Genomic DNA, 27,022 nt, shown 5'->3' on the forward strand with positions numbered 1-27,022 from the left:
TAGTTTTTTTAGTTATTGCTAGGAAAGCTCTAAAATGCTTAGGCCATAAAATAAACATGTGGCTTAATGTACAGTATGTGTACTTAAGAGGATGATGGCATCTGCAGTAACTGCTCTGTACCGCCATAGTAATGGAACGCACAAATTAAGCAACAGCACATACCAAGCAAAGCATACAAAAATGTATGGCAAAAAGTAACAAGCCTTCTGCTTTTTTTTTTTTTTTTAAATAAGTCTTTAATTGCTAAAAAGAAGAAATCACCAATATCCACACCCACAACACAAAATTGCAACATGGTTGATTTCGACAGATGCCTGTTACCTCTGTGCCAGCAAAACTCTGTGATATTGTCATCTTTAACATTTCACTGATTAGAAGTTTATAAAAGCTTCCCCTTCCCAAATTAAATTCAGTGATATATTTTCCAGTGCTGAAGTTAAACGATTAGCTTAATATGGTTTCAAGCACACAACACTGTTAAGATTTTGGAAAAAAAAGCACCCCAGATTCTTAAACCATGGAGATGTAGGATAACATATGAAAAAGCATCAAAGTATTCACTTTTGAAAGTGAAATTAAGAGCCTAGATCACATAGGTACCTTTGATGATTTTACTCAGGCCCTTCATTCAAACATATCAGAGTACTTTCTATCAATAATTTAAATTCCTTCAGAAGAGTACCACAACTAAAGCTATGAATTCACATAAGCAAGATTGCATAACCAAACCATTCACAGACACATTTTAGCATTACTTTGCAACAGTAGGCATTAGGATTTTGAGAACATAAGAATCTCTGAAATTCAACCCGTGTGCTTCTTTATCCCTTAATGGTTAGTTAAAATAGGTATCATTCAGAACAAGGAGCAAGCAGAGCCTCTGCAGAAAGGTGCAACGAATGTCTGGATCAGACAGACTCGATGAGAATCATAAAATGCAGACTGGAGATTTCTCCCTCAGCCAGGCTTTTACAGAAATATATTTTTCCCGGCTAAAAAGGATGGCACAGCACAGTTTTACAGAGGGAAATGCAAAAATATAAAGAGGAGAGTCCCGTTTTCTTCCTCAGTAATCCCATAAAATCAACCATCTGTTTCCACAACAGCTCCGGACATTTACCCGACTGCTGACAGGGCCTTTCCCCATCACCTGAGGTGAGTCTACACTCTCCTTTTCCGCACTGTCAGTGGTAGGTACACGGTCAGAGTTGTTGTGCTCATTATCCCCCGGCTTCCCATTAATGTGACCAACTCGTTCTCCCCAGTTGCAACAACTGCGCAGGCCTACTTACTTACAGTTCAGATTTTCTTGCGTTCATGGCACAAAGCTGAAAAGTAAACAACAGTTAAGAAAACATTTGCTTGCCAAAGCCCAGCATGAGAAGGTGCAAGCTCTCTTTGCCAGAGCCTGGACCTGTGTTTACTCACACCCTCAGCACTGTTTCATGCTCTAGCTCGGCATTGTATAGGAACAATCACCATCCTCTTCAGGCCCCCCCCCCCTTATTCAGCCTTTGAGAAGTTACAGAATATAACAGAACACTGTTTTCTGAGACTATATTGACTGCACTAATTACCCACAATACTGTATATTTGCTATTAAGAACATAAATGTGTGCTTTCAAAGTGTGACATTCAGGGCTTCGAGGATGTGAAAGAAATTAGATGGATTGTTCTGTCACTTAATCCGAGGCTTCAATGTACTTTTAAAAACTTGTTTAAAACCCCCAAAAACAGAATACACATTTTAACTGTTGAACTTTTACCAGCTAAACGAGTTTGTAAGGACCCTATCACTATGTGGTTACAACAGAAGATACACAGTTAAGGTCAGGTCACGGTTTCCAAGAACATTCACAGGGACTGAGGATGAGGAAAACGAGGGATGGATCCTGCAGGAACCTTTGGGAGGCCGAGCCGCTCACTGGGGAAGTGCCTTGAGTATTGCATTCACTTCCTCTGCAACCGCTGTCAAAGCAAACTCAAACTGCTCCTGTGGAGAGAAGAAACGCATACTCTGAATAATAAAACACTTTCCAAAAGCCTGGTGCACTATTCTGCAGCCGAGCATCCTCAAGACATTGTTAAAAATATGAATATGCAGGAGGAACTGTACACTGCAACGGAAAGGAACAAAATGTTCTGGGATTATTGATGCCATATAACATGTTTGACAGCATCTTGAAGTTGGAGTCATTTTAATGGAGAAAAATGTTGGTAGCAGAAACCAAGCTATTGGGACACAATGATGTATTGCAATTGCATGGTCAGAAGGGTTTGGGAGTAGTTGATCACCAGCCATTTCCCTCTGACACAGAGATGGAAACTCGTTAACATAATTGAGATATGAAATAGGTGAGATGCTGCAAAGCAGAGCCTTTGGCTTTTCTCAAGACTGTTTCTAGGTGAAATCAGCTGGAATAAATAACTCCTCACTGTATATCTATTACACAGTACAGTATCTGCTTTTTGGTTTACTTGTTATTCTTCTTTTTCAGCCTCCCTTTTTAATGGCATTTCTGCACCCACAAATTACCTAATGACGTTTAGACGACTCCTATTTAAGAAATACTCAGGAAGGCTTTTCTCTGCTATTAATTTACTGTAAGCATAAACCCAAAATTACTAACGGGCTTCCGGGCTGGGTTGGTAGAGGTGTGAAGGACACAGCCATGAATGGCCACCTCCTCTAAGTGCAACCCTAACACACTCCTGAACTGTGTAGTTTTACAGAAGGACAAAGGAGTTTTACTTCCTCACAAGGTTAAGAGGTGTTATATTTTCTTAGCAAGTAATTTTTCTCAGAAATTTACCTTACTGAAGTGTCTGACAGGATGATTTGGCATTTGCAGCTTTTCAGATGAAGAAAGAAAAGGGGGCAGTTTACTCAGAATATAGGCAAATCAAGGACAGCAGACAAGGACTGTGGAGAAGTTTCTGGATTTTCTAGAAGTACTCCAGTGGTTTAAGCCAGCCGGGGTCAAGAGCTGCTGAAGAACCGACTTTAAGAACGGAGGTCTGAGGATGCACCCCGCAAAGCATCCTGAGATCACTGCTGGGATACTCTCTGTGTCTCCAATTAGAAAATTGGTGGTCCAGTAGGTTTGCCCTGCCAGGGGCTGTGCGGGATGGCTGCAGGTATGTACGCAGCAGTGGTGGATGGCTACAGAACACAGCCAGCCCCCAGAGGTGATTACTGGGCTAACAGCATTCATTTTCCACAGCGTTTCACTTTACTGTGGAAATCTGCTGGAAGGATGAAAGAACAAACTACAGATGTGCAACTCGTAGTTCAAAAAGGCAGCTGACTTCTAATTCCTGCAATTCAGTGCCAATCTTCTCTGCCTTGTCTTACCCCGCTGCAGAGTCATCTCCCATGTGGAGATGCCTCCGAGAGAAGCAATGACGGGCACAGTTCCTGAGCAGGAAAAGAAGAACAAAACTCAGAATAATTTCTCAGAGACACTGACATTCAAGAATTTTGCTGCCTGCTTGGTGCTGTCAAAGTGGCATCCTTGTACATTTGCTGGACTGCAGCCAATAGTTTTTAATCAGATACCAGTTCACCCTAAAGAGTAGGACTCACCCTCATTAGGCATAGAAAATGGTGTACATGCCTGCCTATGCCTCCCCGCACTCCCCAAGGTCTCTGCAATTAAAGAAAAGACTGGAAGTGCTGGTGGCCACCCAGGAGCATCAGTTGTATTTTAACCGGAGTACACTGAATGTGTAAGAGGAGCTGGAGGGCAGCGGAGGCAGAGAGGGCATTCATCTGGACATGCCGTGCCAGAACCAAACCGGGTGCCTTGTACCAGCTCAAAAAGCTTTGGGAAATTTGGGCTGATGCATGAGAAGTGCTCGCCTCTGGGAAAAAGAGCCTTGGCAGGAGCAGCCGGCAGCCGCTGGACCCCATCGGTGCAGACCTGCGAGGCGAGAGACCCACGGTGGAGCAGCCTGGGCAGGGTGGGAGACCTTTGTGCTGGGGCTGGAAGGAGGGGGGCAAAGTAGGTGCTCCCGGGATGCCGGCACTCAGATGTGAGCGGGACAGCTGGTCCCCGTCGCTGCCAGTCCTTCGGGGAGCACAACAACAGAAGAGGCTGATCTGAGCACGACGGGGTTGACGTGGTGATGCAGCCAAGTTTTCAGAGATGTGCAGATGCCTCTTCCAAGATGTGGGCGTCGGTTCGGAAGAAGGGAAGCTGCCCATGGCAATGAGGCTACCTAATGTGCTCTTCATCTGAGTATTTTACAGTCAGGAAAAGCTTGTAAGATCAGGGGCTATGATACTTTAAAATTAGTCCCATTCCTGAAAATAACTTGTATTACTCTAAAGTTATTCACTGAGCAAATCTGCCCTTTAACCTTGTTGGTCCCAGACGTGTTCACCTTATTGTAAAGACCTGTCAGGCTGGAGATCATCTGACCTGCGAGTGCCTTTACCCCTCACAGAGGCGTACCCCTCATGGGAGCACACCACCTGAGGAAAAGTGTCTGTCTCGCCCGAGGACCGTGGATTGATCAACATGAACTCCCAAGTTCAGTGTGGATTTTGGAGACAAGTTCAGTGGAGACCACCGGCTAACATTAGGTGTGACCTTAAATTACTGAGGCGAAACAACTTAGAAAGCATCATCTTTACAGCCAGAGGTCAAAACTGACTGTGAAACACTGCAGTAAAAGGGACAGTAGAGCAGACACATGAGATGTGTGAGGACGTGGTCTCTCTAGGATGGCACAGCTGAGCTCTTCCCCCTCCTTCCTTTTGTGTAATATGCACAGGTGAAATGCAGATACTGCAGCTTCCATTGATGTGGATCACACCCTCCGAAGAAAAGCCTTTACACACCTTCCGCGCCTTTCCACGAGAACAACCACAGTTAGAGCAAATTAATTTCAGTAATTTTTAAAGGAGCTCAGTTTGTTGTTTTGTACAGCTACACTATCATTCACATATGCTATTCGTATGTACAAGATCGACTGGAGATGAATTTTAACATCTAGCTTTTCCTAGAAAACAGGGCTGGACAGGCATTTTGTGGTGTCAGTCCACCTATAATGTAGAGGTGACAAGAATATATTTAGTAAAAAATAATAAGCTATGTTTCATTAAGTCTACAAATAAAAATGCCCAGGAAAACAAACTGAGAACAGGTAGCATATATGACACAATAAAGAACCTTAGCTAAATATTACAGATTGCAAGAGGAAAGATATAGAAGAGAGAAAAAAAGGAAATATATATTTTTCCCATCACAGAGAATACACTTCCTCGTTCATTACTTTTTCCTCTCACATGTGGCATATCAATTCTATTTTATGATTCCCCTGCAAAAAAAATAACAAACCCACAAACCCTCTATTATGCTTCTCAGAAATGCAGAATGTCGTTATGATAATTTCATTACCATTTATTATATACAGTGCTTTTGAATTAAAGATCCCTTCCAGAAGACAAAATGTTGCAAACAAATCTTTCACATGCTTATTGAAAATGTGGAGCGCTGCCTGCTGGAAACACAATAACATTGCTGAAGTAAGTTGGTGTTTATTTTGCCTAGGGATATTCTGTAATTGGCATTTCTAACCTGACTTTTAATCCATCGTTTTAAATTACTCCAAGAGTCTAATATTCCTCATTTGTATTCAGTTGGGAAAGCACAGGGGTTTGTTTAAATCCATCAGAAAAATTCTCTGGGGATCGTGCACTGCTAGCATGTAACCAGATATTTATAATTTGCAAGACATTAGCTTGAATAAGTGATTTGGGTGGTTTTGAGAAAATGACAATGATGGAAGAAGGAGCAAGAGGAGAGATAAGCAATATCCTGAGAAAATTTTTCATCCTGGATGAAAACACAGGATACGTTTCTTTTCTGGAGCTTTTCCAGATAAATGTTTGGAGGGGAAAAACACGTCTCGAGTGAGATTTTCATGGGACTCCCGTAACTACTTCTGAGCTAAGTAAGAGAAGTTGTTCACATAACCTCATCCTTTGGTTCTGGAGCTATGCTTTTTCTTTTGTTGAAGGCAACAAGCTGCAGTTTCTCTGCTCTGAGAGGGAAACTGGAATCTGAGCTCTATATTTCTACAGAGCTGCCATATATTTTGGATGCATTTACAGAGCAGTTCAAAACTTGCATCTTCCCTCAGAGTAAATATATGTGACGTTGGATATGGTGTGCTATATGCATTTTTTTTTTCCAGTCTGAATAATCAGAGCAGAAGAAAGATTTGTGCAATTTTATGTCTTACTTGCAGATAAAGATTAGTCAGCTTTGACTGGCTCATCTTTACTTTTCATGCACTTACTTAATTGGTAAATAATAACTAATGTCCCCCCAACTGTTCTCCAGCACCACTTCTTCTAGTATTAGTGGGAAGATAAAATGATTAGGAAGAGATTCAAGAAAAGTTAGGAACCAATGATTCCTGCAACACACATTTATTTCACCTTTGTCCCTCAGCAATTTCAACTCCCTAAATGCTGCAGACTTTCCTATCAGTTCCAGCCTGGCCAAGATGGAGTGCTGTCACATTGCTCTTGTTACTCCATTTGGGGCTATAGCTCTCATTCGATATTTTACAATGTCATACGCTGATTTATTTGGTCTCCATGCCATGAACGAGTTTCTTTATTGTCCTATTTGTAGCTCTTAACTTGCAGCAAATACTACAAACTATCATTCCATACATGACTGAAATTGTTAATAATAGAAAGTTTCATTTCTAATTTAAGGGACTATAATCACACCATCAGCTATCTTTAAAAGTTTTACATTGTGGAAAAATGTCAAAACTATTACAACTGACAGGAATTATAGAGCAAAATGTTCACCTCACCAAAGGGTACAAATATAGTTACCATGCTACATCCATAAAGGACACGGCTTTAGGCACAATGTAAGCTCTTCCATTCAAAAATACTAAAAATGACTTGATTTCCTACAAAACTATATTTCCCTTAATTCAAAACTTTTTTTTTTCCAGGAAAAAAATCAAATGCAGCAGTTACATTCTCTTTAATGAGTTGAAGCTTTTGAAAAAATATTACATGCACAGATACTCTAAGAAAATAATCCATATTTCAGGATGAAAGCAAGAACATTCTTTCAAATGCACATTTTCTTTAGTAGGCTATAGATTGTTGTCTTGACTGCCCTTCATATATGGTAATCAAGATAGATGTTGGAGATGTTACAAGAAAGAGCAGTAAACACCAAAGAAAGTAGCCTAGATAAATCTTCAGCATAAATAAACCTCAGTTGGTAGGGAGCCAAACAGAGTAATCAGCAAGCGACCTGCGTTAAATTAGGTCATACTCTCTCTCTTCTGTCATGAAAACAACTACTGTGAAAGACCTTTAATGTATTTAAAATCCCAGTGGATTTATTGACAGTACCTTTGTCTGGACCATGCCTGGTCTCTGGTCCCTCAAGTGCTCCAGGGTAGCAGCAATATCAATCTCTTTAGCACCTGCAACAAACCACAAATTGGGCTGAGTTCAGAGCACAAGATAATCCATGCTGCATCTGTCAATCTCTTGCTATCGGGTTCCCTTTGGGCTAACAGTCCAATTGAAAATTATTACATCCATCTCTCAGCAGACTTGGCAGGCAGCTGCAATTTTTGTGTTCATATAGAAAAATAAGAGGTTGGGGCAGCTTTTATTAACATTAATTCAAGAAAAGCCAGAGAAAAACAAATTCTTAAAAATGCATCTGCACCTAGAGCAGAATATATTTTGCAGAACCTAAGGGTCTGTTGTGGCAATGCCACCGAGTGCCCCTTTGTCACTTCTAAGAGTATGCACTGAATTAGGGCCCAAACCACACAAAGATTTATACTGTTGAAACAAGATTTAGGTGAACTTTTGTCACCTGCAGCCAAGATCCAGAAAACCTGCCTGTGGCTTCTTAGTTCAAGACCTGCCAGACCACCTTGCTGAGCGATCACTCTTTCAGCCGGCAAACCTACAGCGTTTTCTTTAGGTTATACTTTGGATGTCGGGATACCGCTGCTGTGCAGTGCTCAGCAGCACCAAGATGCAGAAAACAGGCACATGCAGCCTAACTGCTGCGGGGACTGGCTCCCTTCCTCAGTGCAAATGGAGGTGCTTTCTTTTAAGACGTGATCTGTGGAGAGCAAAGCAAGTCCTTGTGCTTCTCACCTTTCTTATAATAACCCAGAGCCTGGAGAGCCAAAGGGGACAGGGAGATGCTGATTTCCTCCAGTTTAAGATGTTTTAAGACCATCTTCCTCATTTTCCTTAAGTGCCTAACCTGACACGTCTTTTGAAGGGATTGAGAGGAAATCAGGATTTTGGTCCCTCCTGTATGAACTCCAAGAGTAGAAGCCTGGCTGGAAATCCTTTGAGCTGAGAAGTTCACCTACAGAGTTTGGCTCTTTCGCATCCGTCCCCTTATGCATCTTCACACAGTGCCTGCCAAAGCATCAGGCAGATGGGCAGAGGGTCACCCTAGCCAAAGTGTAACTGCCCCACCTCTGCTCCCCTGTCCCCTACTGCCCTGGTTGTCCGTGCATTCTCCTAGGGCAGATGTGGGTCCACAGCTTCTGAAGCTTAGGAAGATGCTGACCTCACGTCTCTCTTCTTTTGTACATACAGTTTTGTCATTAGATGGTTTATCAAGAACAGGGATCAGCTACAATTCTGAAATCTGCTCTATTTTAAAGGATACTCGATGGTGTGCTCTGAAGAAGACCGTGGCCTTTCGCTGTGCAGTTTGACAATCATTTCCTATTGCCTGGCTCTAGGAATCTCCCGGCCCAGCCTGTGCCAATTTGGGACTTCCTTCTGGAGGCATTTAAATCTGCCCAACTATTCACAGGGGTCTTGGTGCCTAACTTGTGGGCCACGCACCTAAAGCATTGCTGCTGCAATAGCTAACTTGTACACATCTAGAACATATACTTGTTTAGTTCCCAGGACTGGATTTGGAGGATTGGGCCCAATTCTTAACACTCCTCCTACAACTCTTGTAATTTAAGGGCTTAAGTCTAACTGTAATTAGGTTCATGTCATAAACATCATGCACCTCCTCATTTACCCAACTCAACTTTATAACTCAGCACCATCTTTTAAAAAAATTCAGAAAAGCAACTAATAGTGAATGATTTCATTTGGTTTCCTTTGATAAAAGATAGGAGAAGATATTTAAAAATAACATCAGCTCTGTAAGAATAATTGATTTGCAATATATTCTTCATATCGTTGAATATATGTTCTTCAGCTGTATCAGAAATGGAATGAATTCATTCAGTCACAACTTAGAAAAGGTATCTGAAAGATATTTTTGCTAATTACCATGGGTTGTGCATTGTATGGTTTTTGCTTCCTCCACAACCCCCCACACTGTACAGGAATTTACATGGATGAGCTTTGGAAAAAATAGAAAGTTTTATTTTAAAATAAAAACCCCCAAACCTCCTTACGATGGAGCAAAGCAATACATACATACGTTGTAAAGTCTGATAACAGTGACAGTAATTATACCTTAAGTCTGTTGCAGGTTTTGCAGTGGCAGTTGATATGGAAAGCATCAGTAAAGGTACACTCTCTGTAAACCCTAGCACTGGTGTAACATGGTAGCTCATTTTAGCATTTAGTCTCACACACGCACATGCAGTTAGGAGGGATTTTCCTGTTCCACCACAGATGTCCATAGGAGCAGAGTTGTGTGAGTACTGCACATGCTTTACAGCCTTACTTGTGGCCTCATTAGATAACCAGGAATTAATATGTCCCAGTAGCATCTTGGTTCAACGTAAGAGGAATTCTCTCTTTCAGAAATTAAGCTATGAGAAAAAATTCAGACAGCAGCATCCATGGATGAGGTTGACCCCAGTCCTGAGCTGGCCTCCGAGGTGTGTTGCAAGGATGAACCCGGAGATCCTCCCAGTGGAGCTGGCAGGCTCGAGTGCCACGTGGGCTTCCCCATGGCTGCAAACATGTACGTCCCCCCTTCAGTGAGGGATGGTCTTTATTTGAAAATACTCTAGCCTCAGGACAAAATGGGAAAAGGTTCATGACAAGACCTTAATAACAATCTTTAATTGCCAGATGGGCTTCTGAGCTTACCTTTGAAAGAGTTAATTTCTCCATTTCTGTGATGCAGGTTGCAGGCATTCACTAGCGAACTAATGCTTGCTTTTTTATCATCATTAATGGAATGACATGCCTAATAGTATGAACAATGCCTGATTATAAAATCCTGATTTAGCAAAACACCAAAGCATATGCTTGCACTGGAACATAAGAATAGTCCTAGTGGGCCACTGTGCTTAACGGAAGCTTGTTTTGAAGTGTTTTGTCAATAGAAGTCCCCAATACATCAGTTTTTACTGATTAGTGTCCCCCAGTCCATGGGCTGTGATCAGCATGTCACCCACAAGCACTTCTGATGTCCTCAGCCATAGGTAATCAAAAGGAAAAGGAGAGCAAAGTATGATTTTGCCCAAATCACATGTCTTGCTGAGAGGCCGGGGGGTAGAGGCAAGGCGAAGCAGAGGCAGAGATCGGTTTGCTATCCCCCTTTTTCCATTTCTGAATGCCTCTGATACTATGGTGATGGGAACTACCTCAGTACCTAGAGAGGCTGATCAACAAAACTTAGTGCTGCAAAGATGGGCAGCTGTTTTGGAAGAAAAATCTCTTGGAACAAGAAAATTCACAGGAAAAAGGATGAAATCAATGGCATAGGATAAAGCCAGCATGACTTGTTTTCTCTCTACATGAGCAAACCTCTCTTCCTCCCCCGCATCCACCACTACATGTTCTGCATCTATTCCCTTATTGTGCCTAAACCAAAGGAGTTTAAATATATATTGCTAGTCCACTATTAAATCTCATTTTGTGATGAGGGCTTTTTTTCTATTCAAACTTACGCTAGATTGCTGTTATATTATGTAAATTCAGCTCACTTCCACTGATGTGTGCGATGGTAGTCTGTAGAAAGTTCTCCAGTGACAGAGATGGACAAAGAAAGAGATTTTCAAGGCACAAAGGGAGGTCTGAACCCAACCTGCATTCACAGGTGAGAGGAGCTCAGTGTTTCACTGCAGTGGGAGCTTTCAACTCTCTTTGGAATTATTTCGTTGAAATCTGACACAAATTCAACATCTTCTTCGCCACGCTGAGGCTTTCTCTTTAATCTGAGAGTACAACAGTATGGCATAACATTCTATAGTACCCAGTAACACTTTATTTATGCTTTTGAGCCATTTCAGGTGACAAAAAATACAGCATATGCTACATGACATTGGGAGAGAGGGATACTGCATCTAAGGACATTAGGGTCAAATCATGCTCTTACTGAGATGGCTGCAAAATATCCACACACTGCTAAGGTATTTTAAACATTGCTTATCTGGAAAGCCCACAAACTAAATTTGATGCAGTGGTTTAGAGTAAAAGCTGGAAGAACCTGATCCACTGATTCCAAGGATATCCCATTATGGGAAGTGTTTTGCTCAGGCTACTAAACTATGAAGTGCAGTAATAGATGGAGATGTCAATTTATTGTCATACAACAAATAATCTAGAGGAAGGCTTAAAAATACTAGGCTGGAGAGCACTGACAATTGGAAAGGAGAATACATATGTGTCAAAAAGGCAATATTTTCTATCTTTTCTCCCCACCAATACATATCTGTCTGCTTAACAGTGCTACTGGTTTCAGAAAATAAAGAGAGGGATAAAAGAGGAAGCCTTTAAAGAATAAAGAACTGCCTTTTCACCTTTTGACTGTATTTTACTCTGCAGGGAATAAATTTGGTTTGTGTTTGTGACAGGTTCCTTTTTCACAATGGATTTCATTGCTTGTTTTAAATGAACATACGAATGGAACTTAAGTGTGAGACTGAGCTAATGTTGTACCAGCAGCATTGTGAAAAATGACTGTGCAATGTGCAATGTGGTGTTTTTTTTTAAACAGAACATGCAGTTGCAGTAATTCACTGAGCCAGATACTACTAGCTTTCCCCCTGCCCTTAGCAGCTCAGTGAGCTAGCTGAGTAAATACCTCCGAAAGCACTTCCACACCACTGCAAGCCAGATTTTAACTTCAGTAATTAACTATCATCTTCCTAAAGGCTTAAAGCATTCACAGTGAGTGCACAACAACCCACATCAGGAACATTAACTGGATAAACTAAAAGAAAACAAGAGAAGATGCAAGCTGCATGATATTTTGCCCCCAAGGAGAGAAGTGGTTTCTGAAGTTTAGGGTCATATCCTTTGCAACCCTTTCTCTCCCTGCAGGCACCAATGCAGGATGCATGCTGGCACTTAACAGCTGGTGCTCCTGATTAGCAGATCTCAAGGGGTTAAAGTGTTTGCCCTTAGATAGTCACATAAGTGGAGTATCCAGCATGTCATAAAAACATGGGTAAAAGTTGAATTCCCTTTTCCTCCTGCAATAAATAACGAGCTAGCCAAATTCTGCTGCAATAGGCTCCATGAGGTGACCAGCAGCAGCTCGCAATATTTAAAAACATCATGAATTACCTAATGTTAGTTTTATGACTATAATAATGAAGTCTTCTCCCTCTTCTCTTCCCCCTAAACATGGCAGGGGACCCATTTTGATAAGCACAAGAAACATGAGAAACACTCTGTGGAGGATAATCCCTTCCACATTGTAGCAGCGTTGCTGTCACTGTGATGGTACAGGAATATGACAAAGTTTGTCGAGAGGGGTAACATCTTTTAATCTATTAGCTGGGAAGAAAAAATGAAGGCATATCATTAAAAAGTGGCTTTCAGGTTCAGCAAACCACAGAGCTTGTGCACCTGAAAATGTGCTGTTTTTTTTTTTTTTTTTTTTTCAGTTATAAGAACAATCAGCATTTGTTACATAAATGTATGGAAATTTTGGCTTAATTAAGATAAGCTTTGAGTATTTTTATGTAATAGGCTTGAACATGCATTGAAAGTGAAGTCAAAAGTCCTATTTTATTCATTACTAATGAAAAGTGCTGTGTAGATTGTGAGACTGATAGAATTTTATATTAAAGGACTATATTAAAAGGAATATTTTAGAGTCTAGAAGTTCTGAATTTTCTGTATATTTATAAAAATAAAATAATCCTTAAATACTTCATCAAAGCAGTTATTTGTGTGTGGGGGTTTCTTCTTAAATAACCCAAACTGAGGAGTTTTCTTTGTGAATGTTTCACAAATACATATCACTCATAAATATTAAATTAAAAAGGATTTTTCTAGTGGGGAACAACTTTCAGATCTACCAGCATATACCCTCAAAAAGATACGATTATAACTCTGCAGAACGGCTATAAATTTGTTACTGAGTCCTAAAGGATGGCTTGGTCATTAGTTTGCTATGTTTAGATACATTTGAATTTTCTTCCAGACTGTGACTCTGACTTCCTGCACCACTTTGGTTAAATCATTAAATTCACCCTATGTTTCCCACCATCATTTATAAAATGAACCATCTTTTTCCTACTTAATAAGTTGTTATGAAGGCAAATCCATTAATGATTACAAGGTACTTGGACACTAGAGAGGTGAGGACCTAGATAGATACTCTAATTTTTTTTTCCAACACCCTTTGCATCTTTCTCAGCCCTTTTTCTGTTCCCCTTGATCATAAAGTGATCACAAAGCTGAATATATGATGTAGGAGTCATGCTGAGCAGTTGTAAATGTGGGATTATTAGCATTGTTACCACTTCTCCTTAAGAAGATGATGATGATCTGTATGGGAATAAGCATTTATCCCAACAGAAAAAAACCAGGGTACTAAGGGGACTACAGAAATGACCTGTCAAGTGCCTTTCTTTTTGCAGCAGTAAGTATTCAGTTTCATTCTAGTCAGATATTACCTGCTTAATGCATCTTTTTATATTTATTATATTGTATAGGTTTTGAAATAGGCCTTGAAGGGCAAAGGGATTTGTGAGGTCAGATTAAAAACTGGCTTGTTAAAATCTTGAACGAAGAGTCCCTAATGCAATTCTTTCCACTGTTGTTGCTACAAGCTGAAAAAGATCCAATTAATATTTGCAAGATGCTGCAGATCGGCAGGCTTTTAGCCTCAGAGTCACGCACGATGCAGTATTTGCAGGCAGTTGGGAGTGCCGTGGAAGAACACTTGTAATATTATGAAATAGCAAAAATATATGGGAGAAAGAAAATAAGGGCAAAAATACAGTGTCAGCAAGGACAATGAGCTGTCTCATCACAGCGTGTCTGTGTTTAGTTAGAATACAAGTGTTTTTCATGTTTGGGTGATGACTGCATGACTCATGCCTAGTAGTGATGCTTCATGGTCAAAGTAAACTTGTGCACAGCAGCTTTATGCTGCCTTTCTTCCCTCCCCGTGTGAGGATTCTGACAAATAAGCTTTCTTGGGTTTAGTACAACATTTTCTGGCCCTTTTCTGTGTTCAGCTTTGCCTTAGCAAGGAGGTAGAAAGTGAACTGTGGAGACCCAAAGACAGAAACCTCCTAAAGAAGGACAGACAGTAACTAGATCCAGGTCTGCCAGGAGCCTAATACACGAAAAGGGCCCACCTATAGTGCTGGCTGTGATAGTATAGGAACAAACCCCCTCCCCAGGGGTCTCTGGGGAGCTAGAGGGGTATATCAGTCCCCAAGGACTATTACACTGTCACAGCTATACCATTTCCAATACCCAAGCTCGTTGGATGTAGCACAGATACGCTATAGATTTGCAACGCCCCCAAAGTTCTAGATGCCTCCAGCTTCCTACTGACAACTTCTAAAGGACAGCTCGTGTAGCTGCTCCGGCGAGTGTTTGCCCCATTGAGTACTTAATGTTGCAGTGAAACATTTAATCACACCATATGAGGGGCAAACTCAATCTGATTAAAGAAGAAAGGGTCATAACTAGGGGGAGTGTAACACCACTTCTTCACTGACCATTAGTTTTAATGGCATACCGGTAATATTTACTAACTAGCTTAGTCTCAAAGGCCCAGCCTCATCTCCTCTACTCCAGCCATCCTTGAAGTGCGAATCAGAGTTAGTCATCTCCTCTCCCAACAGCTAAGAGAGAGAGGGGAAGCTCTGATGGGCAATTCCTTTGCCTGAGAATTATCCTCCAGAGGTGCGTACCATTCTCCATTGATGACTGAGGAGACCTAGACAACTAGGTTAGGCAAGATGCTTAATGCTAGATGCTTTATATGGCTAAAGTTAGCTGGAATGAACCTGGATTGAAAAGAGTTGAGTTTTTGCTCTGCAGTTTCGGGATCACAAATGCCAGAATCTGCCAAATCTAACAGTGTTTGAGATCTGTGTTTTGTGTCTATTGCCTTCCCCTCTGCCCTCACCTGCCCAGTTTGGCAATTTTGATGGAAATGAAAAAGTAAAAAGCCACATGAACCACAATGAAAAGATAAACTGGTTGCAGTATGGTGTAGGGAAGGCCATGGAAGTGAAAAGCGTGTTGTAAGAGTAACTGCTGTTTGTATAGTACTCTGCTGCAAAGAAACAAGAGCATTTTCTTCCTTCAACTTGCATTGTCTGAGTGCCCGCTAAATAAAAACAATTGTAAATATTAGAGTTTAAAAAGGGAGCTGAACAACAGCTACAAACTACAAAAATTAAAGCAATTTTCATTTGTAGTTATCCAGATGTCTGCTGCTGTAGCTGCTGGAATTTTGCTATTGGCCAGGAGGACCATTTGATGCTTTTCATGGAAAGAGAAAGCATCAGCAAAAACCTAGTGAGGGACACACTTTTAAAGATAACAAAAAAGATAAGTGTATTCAGGCTGGCATTTTCATTAAAAGCTTATTCTCTCTCCAAGATGAACAAAATCTGTGTGCATGAGTGTATGTAGTTAGGGATGGACCCAACGTACACCTGAATCAGTAAACTGTCTGTAATTTCAGACAAAATACATAAGTGCTTCTATACACCTAACAGTGACCTAAATTAAAATTCCACTTCCTTTATTAAAAAAAATAATCAAACCAAACCAACCACAACAAAAGAACCCAACAGGCAAAGCAAGCATACAAATGGAGAAGAGAGTACTTAAAGTAATAAAAGTGATGTAATGAAAATTATTGTGACAGTCATATACACACAGAGTATACATTACATAATATGTTATTGTTTACACATTTTATATTAATACTTGAAAACAGCATGTTATAAATGCATAAATGTAAGTGATATGGCTTTGTCAGTACACAATCCAAAGGAAGGTGATACTGAAGATGGAACACCTAGGAACAGCCTAATATTTTATAACTGCTACAGGAAAATAATGCTTCTAAGCTTACACTGATTTTAACAGTCTTGCAGGGATAGAAATCCACTATTGACATGTCAGCTTTTAAGCTAATATCCTTTGTCAATGAGAAAAAACATGCAGAAACTACTCACTGTAACTGAATGCAAATGGATGCTAATTTGAGGACCAATCCTTCCCCACTCCCATTGTGCATGAGAAATGTCACATCACATTCTATACCATACAGGAATTGTTTCTCTTTCTCATCTAGATTTCCTCCAGCCTCTCCAGAAGTTACAAGTAAAAGGAATATGCCTAAATTACTACATGCAAGAAATAGAAGTTAATGAGTTATATTCCATATGGGGTAAGATATCCCATAATCACCTATGGTCACTCTAGAAAATACCAGTGCACACATCTAAATTCCACTTACACAGACATGTGTGCACACACACACACACATACAAAGTGTACATACAGCAAGAACTGTGGGTGTGCTGTGACTGCCTGCTTTGAGGTGTTCCCCAGTATCAGCCTCCATACAGTTCTACACAATTTGCTTCTTTTAGTACTTCTTCCAGAAACTACTCTCGAATTACCTGAGAGGCAGTTCATCTCCACATGCTGAATCAAACACAAACAAAGGTAAGGTGCTGTTGCAAAAACGACATTTCAGAAAACATGCCTCAGCTGGCTCTAAAAAATCTTGGGAGTTCCCTTCAGAAAATGTGAATTTTCTTTACGGGGACACAGAAGTAGCTCGCCCACATGAAATCTATTACATTGTAATAACTACATTTGACATTACTTTCATTTTACATTGCATGTAGGTGGCAATGCTTTCCAAGACAGTACATGGAGTGACCTGGATAAAAGATGCAACTATTATGGATTCATTCTTCAATGAAGTTTATCCTTGAAAGTGACTAAACTGATCCAGCTATAGAAGTTGTGGAATAATTACATTTTAGTTAGGCAATATACATTGTATGTACCCTTTACAGCCAGAAGACTACCATCTGGTCAATTAAACATTTCTCGTCAAATCCTTCTATGGACTGCTGCATGAGATTAGCTCCAAAAAAAGTAGTTCTTCACTCTGTATATAAACCTCTTTTTCCAAACATTTTCCCAGCTGCTTCTCAAACTGATACCACAGTACTTCTATGACCAGCTTTTTCACTTTTCCATATTCTAACCTACCTATTGTGTGAAAAAATGCCGCCCAAATTCCTTATCTGCTTGTCTCCTCCTTAGTTTCAGTCAATGACCTCTTGTTTTCAAATTAGTCACTATCTCAAGCTGCTTACTGACATCAATACATTCCTTTCAGGGTCTTCTAACGCTCTATGGGGACCCCCCTTCGTGCTCCCTTTCCCAAGGAATAGCCCATGTCTGATCAGTCTGTCTTCACAACTCATTTGCCCCAAACCCTGAATAATTAGGATTGCTTTCTACCACACTTTCCTAGTCCTGATTCTTTTCCAATAAAATCCTCAGAACAGCAAATAACTCAAGAAATATGGCTCTTTTAGAGTAACACCTGACCACTAAACTATATAAAAAAGAAAAAAGCCAAAGAAATTACATCAATAACTTGTTTGCTTTTTGTTTGAAATCTCTATATGCCATAAAGGAAACCATTAAAAATGCAGTCCATACAACATACACTAGGAGACATCAACCAACACCACCTTCCCTGTGGTCACTAATTCATTTCACAACAGAAGCTTGTAGAACATGCTACATTTTTATCTTCATTTTATGAACTGTTGATCAAGGACTCTATAGTGTCAATAATGTGTCAAAAGCTTTCAAGCTTCAAACATCAAAATGTGTTTTGCAAAGGAAATAAGCACTATTTTAAATAGCGAGAGTTCGCTAAGCATCACAGGCTGGACCGCAAAAAACTGTCCTATACATTCCCTATACACTTTTGCATGTAGCTGGGGGCCCAGCTCTCATTGTGATTAATTATCTGCTGGGAAAGGCTGCAAGAATGAGCACTATTTGCCTAATTGTGTTTCCAGGGTAACTCATTACATAAAAGTTACAATACATAAATGTAGCTCATTTGAAAAAACAGCCTTATAACATATGATATGTTTACATGGACACTACGAACTTCCTTCAGAAACTGAAATAGCAACATTTCAGATTTACATGGTTAGCATTATTGCTGCTGAGAACTGAAGCAGTCTTGTGGATAGCACAATACCTCACAAAGCAAAACATAATTTTTTGGCTTTACTGGCCTGAATTTTTTTCCTTTTTCCTAGAGATAATAATCTATCTCACCCAAATCTCAAAGACCGGCAATGTGATCGATTCAAACTTAGAACATGAAAACAATTAAATTTTTAAGTCCTGAATTTTTCTGCTGTAAATTTTTCTTCAATATATCACCTATTTTTATTCCTACTTCTTGCCCTCTTACCATTAAATACCATTTAAAAACCCCCTCTCTTCTACAATATATATTCTCTCAACTACTGTATGACATGTAGTATGTTAAGTTTTATTTTCATGGGAGAAGCTGGATCCTGGGCTGAAGAAATACTATCTCGGTCACCAAAAGCATGTCAGAAATAAGTCTGCTCTAGACTTCTATCAGCACAACTGAACAATAGAATTTTCTCAGACTTTGCATAAGCAAAAATAAGCAGATTGAATCCATTTTAACATGAATATGGGCAAGCATTTTCTTTCATAAAATCCTTTCAGAGAGGAGCTAACCCCACAACTTCATTATGATTGTTAAATCCACACAGCAGATAAGCAAAACCTCAGCAAGGGTTCAGATTAGCCAAAATCATTTGATCACGATGAGTCAGAAGGCGAATTAAGGAATCTTTTGTTTTGCCTTAAAATGTCACGGTACAAACTGCATCTGCTCAGGAGCTGACTCACAAGACCCTCAGACAATAGGGTAGCGGGGGCAAGGAAAGGACTTGGGGAGATAACCTCCGCAGCCAGCCCAGGCCAGAGCGTGTGTGCTCATCAATTATAATCCAAGCTTTTGAATGCGAGAGAATAAACCGTTGGTTCGGCTTTGCTAAATCGAATCTTTTTGCTGGGTTTTAGAATTCAGAAATCAATACTTTAAAAGGATTTTAAAATTCATATTCGCCTTCCCTTTGACTCATCTCGTTCCAGCTCGTTCAAACACAAGAAAATGGATGGTCAGCAAACCCTAAGCAGTTGCTGGCTGGATTAATATCTAAAAATCAAACTATTATCTACACTATCCAAGCCTCTCAGTTCAGAAAAATGAAAGTGGGAAGACTCATAATCTCTTTTTTTTTTTCTTTTTCGTGCCAGAAACACTCAATAAAAATGTCTTGCAATATATCAGACTTTTAGTCACTACAATAAGCCTGCAGGAAAGACAAGAAATGAGAAAATTCTCAACTTTTCTCTAGATCACACAAAAAGAAAAAACCTGATCAGCTTGGAGTTACTGTCAGTTTGGGGTGAGGAAGGAATATCAAGTAGACTAAATCTAAATCAGTTTATCTTCCCTAGTAACAAAGGATAAAACTCATAAATACATCAAGAACAGTGAAATTCTCAGCAGAAATCAGCCTCAGGAAAACAGTCTCTGTCAAAAATCCAACAAGCATTGTTACCTACAAAACCAATCCATTATCATTTTCTGTATTTATTTAAATCATGGAAGCACGCATGGAGTTGAAATGAATCACTTCTCAACTTCTCACTAAAGCTTGTCCTAAACTGTCAATGAAATGAGAGGTGACTTGGTAACTGTCTTAAAATTGTAACACCCATGTAAAAACAGTATCACAGTTAAATAGTTATCATAGTTAAATCATGTTAAATAGTATTTAAACGTGTTACTGTAAGACCAGATTCAACACTCTTTCATTTTTGTTATTACTTTGATGGGTATAGGAACAGGGTCTTGTAACTACTCTGCATATGAATCTAGCAAGAAAAATAATTATAGTAATAAACTACATGATAAATAGCAGCACTAAGTTACTGGAGCAACTAAACAAAAGGATCCACTTGCATTTAAAACTTTCCGCTGACACGACACAGGAATGATAGCACTGAATAGGCACCGTTGTTCTCCGACTGTTCCAGTATCTAACAAGATTATTTAATGTGGCTGTTTGGAGTGAATGCACAGATGCAGTCATTCCATTTGCTGCTCAGAGGATAGTGAAATTCATTAAAAACCCGACCCAACAGGAAATCCTTCCTGATGCTGTGCAGAGCCGGCGGGAGTCCCGCGGGCCAGCGCTGCCCGGCTCTCAGAGGCAGCCGGGGGCCAGGAAGGTGTTTGCTGCGCGGGGGCTCCCGTCCGCTCGGGGCGAGCTCTGCGTGCCCTCCCGCCAGCCCAAACCACCCCTCAAGTACACACTTCTACCCTTGGGACTAACTTTTACCATCGTGCAGGTGCACTAAAGTAGCATGCTTTGCCTTTTTTTAAATTTCGCTCCCGCTTTCTCGAAGCGGTCGGGGCTGTCAGACTGATGGGGCAGGTGTCAAGCACAAAATCCTCCCCAGTTTGGTTTCTTTTCCCCCGCTTTAGGCTTTAGGAACAGTTCCCTTGCTGGTGGTTTTCAGCATCTAAAATAATATGAGGGATGGCAACAGGCAAGATAGTAGAAGATATGAATTTATAACGTGTTTAATAGACTAAGTATTAGCACTAATTCAATGAGCAGTAGGAGAAGAAATTGTAAATGACACAGGCATTTACAGTTAACTGTCTAAGAGAATGCAGGGAAGTAAATCATTACATGAAAAAGGAGCTCCTTTTCTCAACTTACCCTATTAAAAACCCCACTAAAGAGCCAAGGCATTTATTGATTGCTTTCTACTTTCCCACTGCCGAAACTAAGTACTCCTCTATTTACTTTGATTTAAAAATGCATTATTGTCTACTTTCTAATAAACCAGACAGTGGAACAAGAAACTCAAATTATTCTAAGTTTATTCTTAAAAGTCCGTTTTCTTTTTTTTTTTTTTTTTTTTTGAAAGACTGAAGGCCTTAATCCTTAAAAGCCTTTTTGAAAGAAATGTTACTAGATGCTGGCCTTGCAGCTGGGCCCAGATTGAAAGTGCACTTACATTTTTATGTTTAGTGCTGAAGGACTCTGAAGTTAGCCCTCGCACTCCACATAAAAGCTTTGGAAAGGGCATTCTTTGCCACTCGTGCAATTCATTCTCTAAGAAAAGGAAATGGAAAGAAAGATTTCATGTCCAGGGCTTCAGGCCTTTGATCATTTGATGAACATTGGATCCTCAACCTGGGCCTCCAGCTTCTCAGGCCAGACAAAGAGGGCCCCGGCCGCACAGGCTGGGCCTCGGTTCCCGCCCGAACAAAACCTTTGGCGGCCGCACAGTGTGACAGCCTGGGAAAGGCCCACCTCAGCAGGGCTGAGATGCCCGCTCTGCCCTTTGATCTTTCATTTAAACCCCAGCCAAAGCACCAGGTCAGGGGATTTCGCGTCGCACACCCCCACGGGCAGAGGGGAGCAGGTCAAGAACAAAATGGGGGTGACCGATCTCCAAAAAGCCCTGTGACGCCTTTCTCTGGCCAGTTTCACATGACTTGTCTGGTATTGTGAAGCGCTAAGCCCACACTTAAAATGGAATTTGACATTACATGGTACAATGGAGTCAATAAATGGCATTCTTCGGTGCTTTTACAACAAAGTCAACCCTCCCTTAAGTGGCTGAAAGCCCCAAGCTAGAAAATACTTCTCATTTACTTCTTTATGCAAGTAAATTGCATATACTTTAAATCTAGTTTTCATTACGGTTTCTCATTGCTGATGGCTGAAATGAGCCGAACAAATACCTAACAAAGGTCTACGTTAATTTTACGACATACCATCGCTCCGATTTTTAAAGACTAGGCTGTCACGTGGCACGTAACAAGCATTGCAGATATCTCCATATTTCTTCACAGAGCGAAAACCTATTTTCCAACGAGCATGAAAAACTAATCCCATCCCACTGAAAAATTTATTTGCAGTACAGTGCTAAGGAGAAGGCAAACACACAACTTCTAACATCAGCAGCAAGTTCCACATGATGCTCACGGGCAGAAAATTCAGTCCACGTTTGACGAGACATGTTAACAGAATCTGGAGAGAAAAAAAAAAAGCTAAACCCTTCTTTCTAACGGGATAGAATGCCACTATGTCCCACAGGACTGGGATATGCAGGATGCGATAGCAGATGACTGCAAAGCATGGAGTGTATTTTTAGACTACGTTTAAAAATATGTCTATGTTAGAAGATTTTAAACAACAACTGTAGAGTGATTAGAACTCAAAGAACTAAATATTGTTTCTCTATATAAATTAATATACATTTTTACAATTAATATTTTTTCTTTAAATACACATATGTGCATAATGCCAGATCAAGATGGCTTAACTCGGGTTCAGAATTGAGAAAGGCAAATGACTATTTTTTGTTTATTTTCAACCTCACAAGAGTTCTCTTCCTCTTAAAATGCAGTTCTATGACACTGTGATAGAAACATTGCCAAAGGCATGAGGAAGAGGTACAGTATATAAATAAAGTTGACTATTATGTCTTTTTAACATATGGTCAGGTTTACATGCCCACTTTTACCCTCCTTCCTTTTGAAGACAGTATCAGTATTAAAAATTTGGTTTATTTCTAACATACAAAGGTTATTTCAGGATATCTCAAGTACTTCCCACCATGAAGCATTTACCAATCAATAAAAAGTAAAGGAACGGTCCCAATCTCTAGAGAATCTATAGACTTCATTTTAAACAAACAACGGTACATATTTATGTTGACAGATGATTTCCCATTTAATAAAATTACATCTCATAGATAAGGAAACTAAGGAACACAGAAGTTAAATAAACTGTTCAATATTGAACAGATAGTGGCAGAACTGGGAACAGAGCATTAGCTGATTTATTTTCATCCCTCTGTCCTGTTCACTACAGCCTTTTTCCTTCTAAGAGACAAATTTGTGCAGCACACGAGGCCTGGTCTGGTACCAACTCTTCTTGGTGCTTTGGTGGCAATGGGCAGCTACAAAAAGTAATCACATTTGACCATCGTGGCTGGGTAGTTGACAGAGGACTAGGCAACAGCCATGAAGCAGCCCAGGACCTAACTCACTTAACCACTAAATAAGGACTGTACAGCCCCAAGGTATCTTCTAAAAACTGTAATAACTATTTTAAATGATAAATTTAAAAATTCAAATACTTCTCAACAGCACAAAAACACCTGCTCATTCACAAAGCATTTGCATTTGGGTTTGTTGTTTGAAATATTGCTGTGAAAATAAAACTTAAGAACGTTCAGGAAAGAGTACAATTTGCCTCTAATTTATTCTCTGATTTTCTGTGAATATTGCTCCCTGCGTTGTCATGGCAACATAAGCACATCTTTCAGTACCAAGGAAGTAACAAGCCTTTTGATTCTCACCTTTGGCCATTTTATTGAGAACCATGTCAATTAGAATGTAGGTTCCACTTCTTCCTGCACCATCGCTGCCAACAGAAAGGAAAAAAGAAAAAATAAAGCCTATCAATGTGCATCTAGACTCAACATGAAGGTACCTGCCCTTAATGTTATACTGTTACACATGGGGGAAGAGGAGAGAACGAGGAGCTAAAGTAGGGTACTGAGGGAGGAGAGAAAGCTTGCACTGAATTAGCACAAGCTGTTCATGGAAGATTAACTATTAGCCTGCATGGATAACAGGGCTTTGTTTTGATTTTTTTAAGCCAAGTCGTGTTTATGCAAGAAAAGCATTTTAAACAACAGTGGAAAAGTCACTAGCTCTAAAACAGGATACCGTTTCTGTTCAAAAAGTATACATATAATGAGCTTATAGTCACTTGTATATAAGATCAAGAACCACAGAATAAGCTAGGCCACAACATTATCCAGAATGGTCCCAAAATGTCACAGATTGCATTTGAACACAGTGGTCAGAGGGAATGCATACAGAGACCTGTTTGAGAACCAAAATATTTGATTACTGAGGGACAGCAATCTTTCTTCACTATACATCACGAGTGGTTTGCTTTTTCTTTTTACCTTTCCCTTTAATTCTTCCTTAGTTGCAATGACCAGAAAAAATTTTATCATGTAATTCCTAAGAAACAGCTTTAACTTTTGTGTATCATCAGCCCTTCCTCAGAGATGTAAGACCAAGCCTTTGGAGGGGGAAAGCTCCCTAATCTGAATGCAGCTTGTGTCCTTTTCAGAGAGCAACGTGTAATTGCCAGCGTGATGCTCTTTTAGAGCCGCTGTTAGCAAACATAATTAAGACTTTAAGTAAAAGCTTTTTTTCTTTCCTTCCCCAAAATTTTTACAAAGGTGCATGTGTGACCAATTAGACTGGTATGTAGTTTTATTAATTAAGCCATTATTTTTATTGATAGCTCAATTTGTGTACAAGAATTAATGAAAGGAAAAATAATAGAACAGCGTGAAGCACGTTATTACATTCTGTTTACAGGCAGGCTATGAAACTTAATTTTTGTTAAGTCTCTGTAGACAGAGGTTTTTTTCTTTCAGTTACTAGATCACTGCTTAGAGAAAAGGAGGTAATGGTAATAATTTTTTTTTTCTATGTCTATGAAGGGAACAAAGACACAATCTTATTAGTTAAGCTGAATAATGAGAGACAAGGCAGCAATCAGGCCCAATAAAAACAAAAACTACTGAGCCAACAGTAGACATTTCCATCCATCACAGTAAGGAAAGCAAGAAACTTGAAGGCTCTTCATTCTGCATCAAATGTTTCTTTTCTCAGGCCTCCTGAAGGCAAGGCAAACAAGCCTCCTCCAGAGCATTCACCTCTGCAGAGGGGCAACTCGTATCCAGTGGAAGGTGACTCTGCTGAGCCACACGGGAGAAAGAGCTCCCCTTCCTCCTCACTCCCACTCAAAGTAGAGTCCTACATGTCAAACAACCTGCCTCTTAGCAGGGCTGGTTTTCTATCTTCCTTATCTACATGAATATCTTCGATAAATAAATGCAACATTCTCCTTATAACTGAGAACCTCCAATGGCAAAACCAAACATTAACGTTATTATGGTATAGTTTTCCATTGACCTGCCCGATAGTTTTCATGTGCATCTACCAGACTCTCAGGCCTAAAGATAATCTGTGCTTAAAGGATTACTCAATCTCTGGGTAGGTTTCCACTCCCTGAGATTGCCCTCTTCTTACCATGATCACTAAAAGTAAGCAAAGAAGAAATAAAACATAACTGAGTGTTAATAAAATAAAGAAGACTATGCAAGGAAGGAATGCAAGGAACCACTATCATTTTGAAGGAGATTTATGAAATTGAAGTGCTACTTATATTGGAAAGGGTGGCCATACATCGTTAAGTCATGGCACAACATCTACGAAATCATAGGAAAGGACAATTTGATTATGAAAACAGAACCTAAGTATTAATTAGCATTAAAAAGCAATTGAATTATATTTAATACCTTCACCCTACCTCACTGTCTGTTTAGTGATTCATCTAAAGCTTTAATTTGCCCGTTTTGTTTATATCTATATTAAATTCTTACACATACAAAGCTCTCTAAAGCTATTTCAGAAATGGTACTTGCCTGCAATGAACAACTACTGGACAAGAGCGACCCCTGTAGCACTTGTTTACTTTTCTGAAATAAAACAGACACAAAAAATTAATTAAGCATATTACATACTGTTTCCTTAGCCAACTGTCAAAAATAAGCAATAAAAAAGTGCAAATATTGCAATCTTGAAAGAAACAGTCAGGTTGATAGTTTCCTAATATAACAAGCAGTTGTTACATACATAAGTCTTTTTTAAAGTTTGCTTCTGCTTTGCTGCAGTAGAAATCCCAGAAAACATCCCATTATTGCTGTTGGCTAGGCAAAATAAATGATCTCTTTTTCTCAAATGTCTCATATCTTAGCTCCAAAACTAAGATTATCTTAAGATGCTTTAATTTTAAAGCCAGCTTTGAGTTCATAAGCTTGCTCAAAGAAATATCAAGGGGCATCAAACTGAATCCAGAATTAAAAATGGCTATTCTGGTATACTTTGTACAATGTGTGCTGATTTGTAAACCCAGTTCTCCCCAGAAAGGCAAATACCAAATCTCCTGAAAAGCTTCCCACAAAATTCTTAAATGTAATCTATTTTGGTAAAAATAACTAAAACCATCAGTAAGCTTTACTGCTTTGGTTCTAGTGCAGAAGTCTTATATATTTAATATTTACACATTATTGTCTGCTACAGCTTCCTGGTTAAACATTCTCAGTGGAAAGAGAATATATGTGAAGTCAATCAATAAAAGTACAGCTATAGAACAGGTCTGCTGATATGTAAACTCAATGACGGAATTAACTAGTGCTGAAGCAAACCAAGATACTCAGTCTAAGAATAGAGCCCACAAAGTTGGTTTAAATCTATTTAAAATTTCCTTACAAAACCCAAAATCCCAAACCCTCTCTTCTGCTCTAGGATATATTTTGCATGTCGAGTATGTTACAGGCCCAAAAAAACATAAAATATGCACACATATGTTAACAAGGCAAGCTGAATAAAGGCTAAAATGGGAAAGCATTGCTTCACAAAATCAAACCCTTTCATTCAATTTACTTGATGAGATGTTTGAGTTTACTGGAGCTAGACGGTCTCCTATAAAACCATTTCATAGGGTTCCAAGGGGTGGCCAGACCCTCTAATAGTCCCCAGCTCAGCACAAGTGTTACACAGGATCCTGACTGCTAAACTGAAG

At 39.7% G+C, this 27,022-nt stretch overlaps 1 protein-coding gene across 1 annotated transcript in view; it reads right to left on the minus strand.

Annotated features, from left to right (window-relative positions):
- Positions 1–332: 332 nt before the first annotated feature.
- Positions 333–27,022, minus strand: part of PTPRN2 (protein tyrosine phosphatase receptor type N2) — a 662,435-nt gene continuing 635,745 nt past the window's right edge. The window contains 4 exon segments of the mRNA XM_075022535.1: positions 333–1,994; positions 7,401–7,474; positions 23,709–23,773; positions 25,863–25,916. Of these exon segments, the coding sequence (XP_074878636.1) occupies positions 1,923–1,994; positions 7,401–7,474; positions 23,709–23,773; positions 25,863–25,916 (265 nt within the window). The 3' untranslated portion in view covers positions 333–1,922.

This window comes from Buteo buteo, chromosome 2, assembly GCF_964188355.1.
Source record: "Buteo buteo chromosome 2, bButBut1.hap1.1, whole genome shotgun sequence".
Lineage (NCBI taxonomy): Eukaryota > Metazoa > Chordata > Aves > Accipitriformes > Accipitridae > Buteo > Buteo buteo.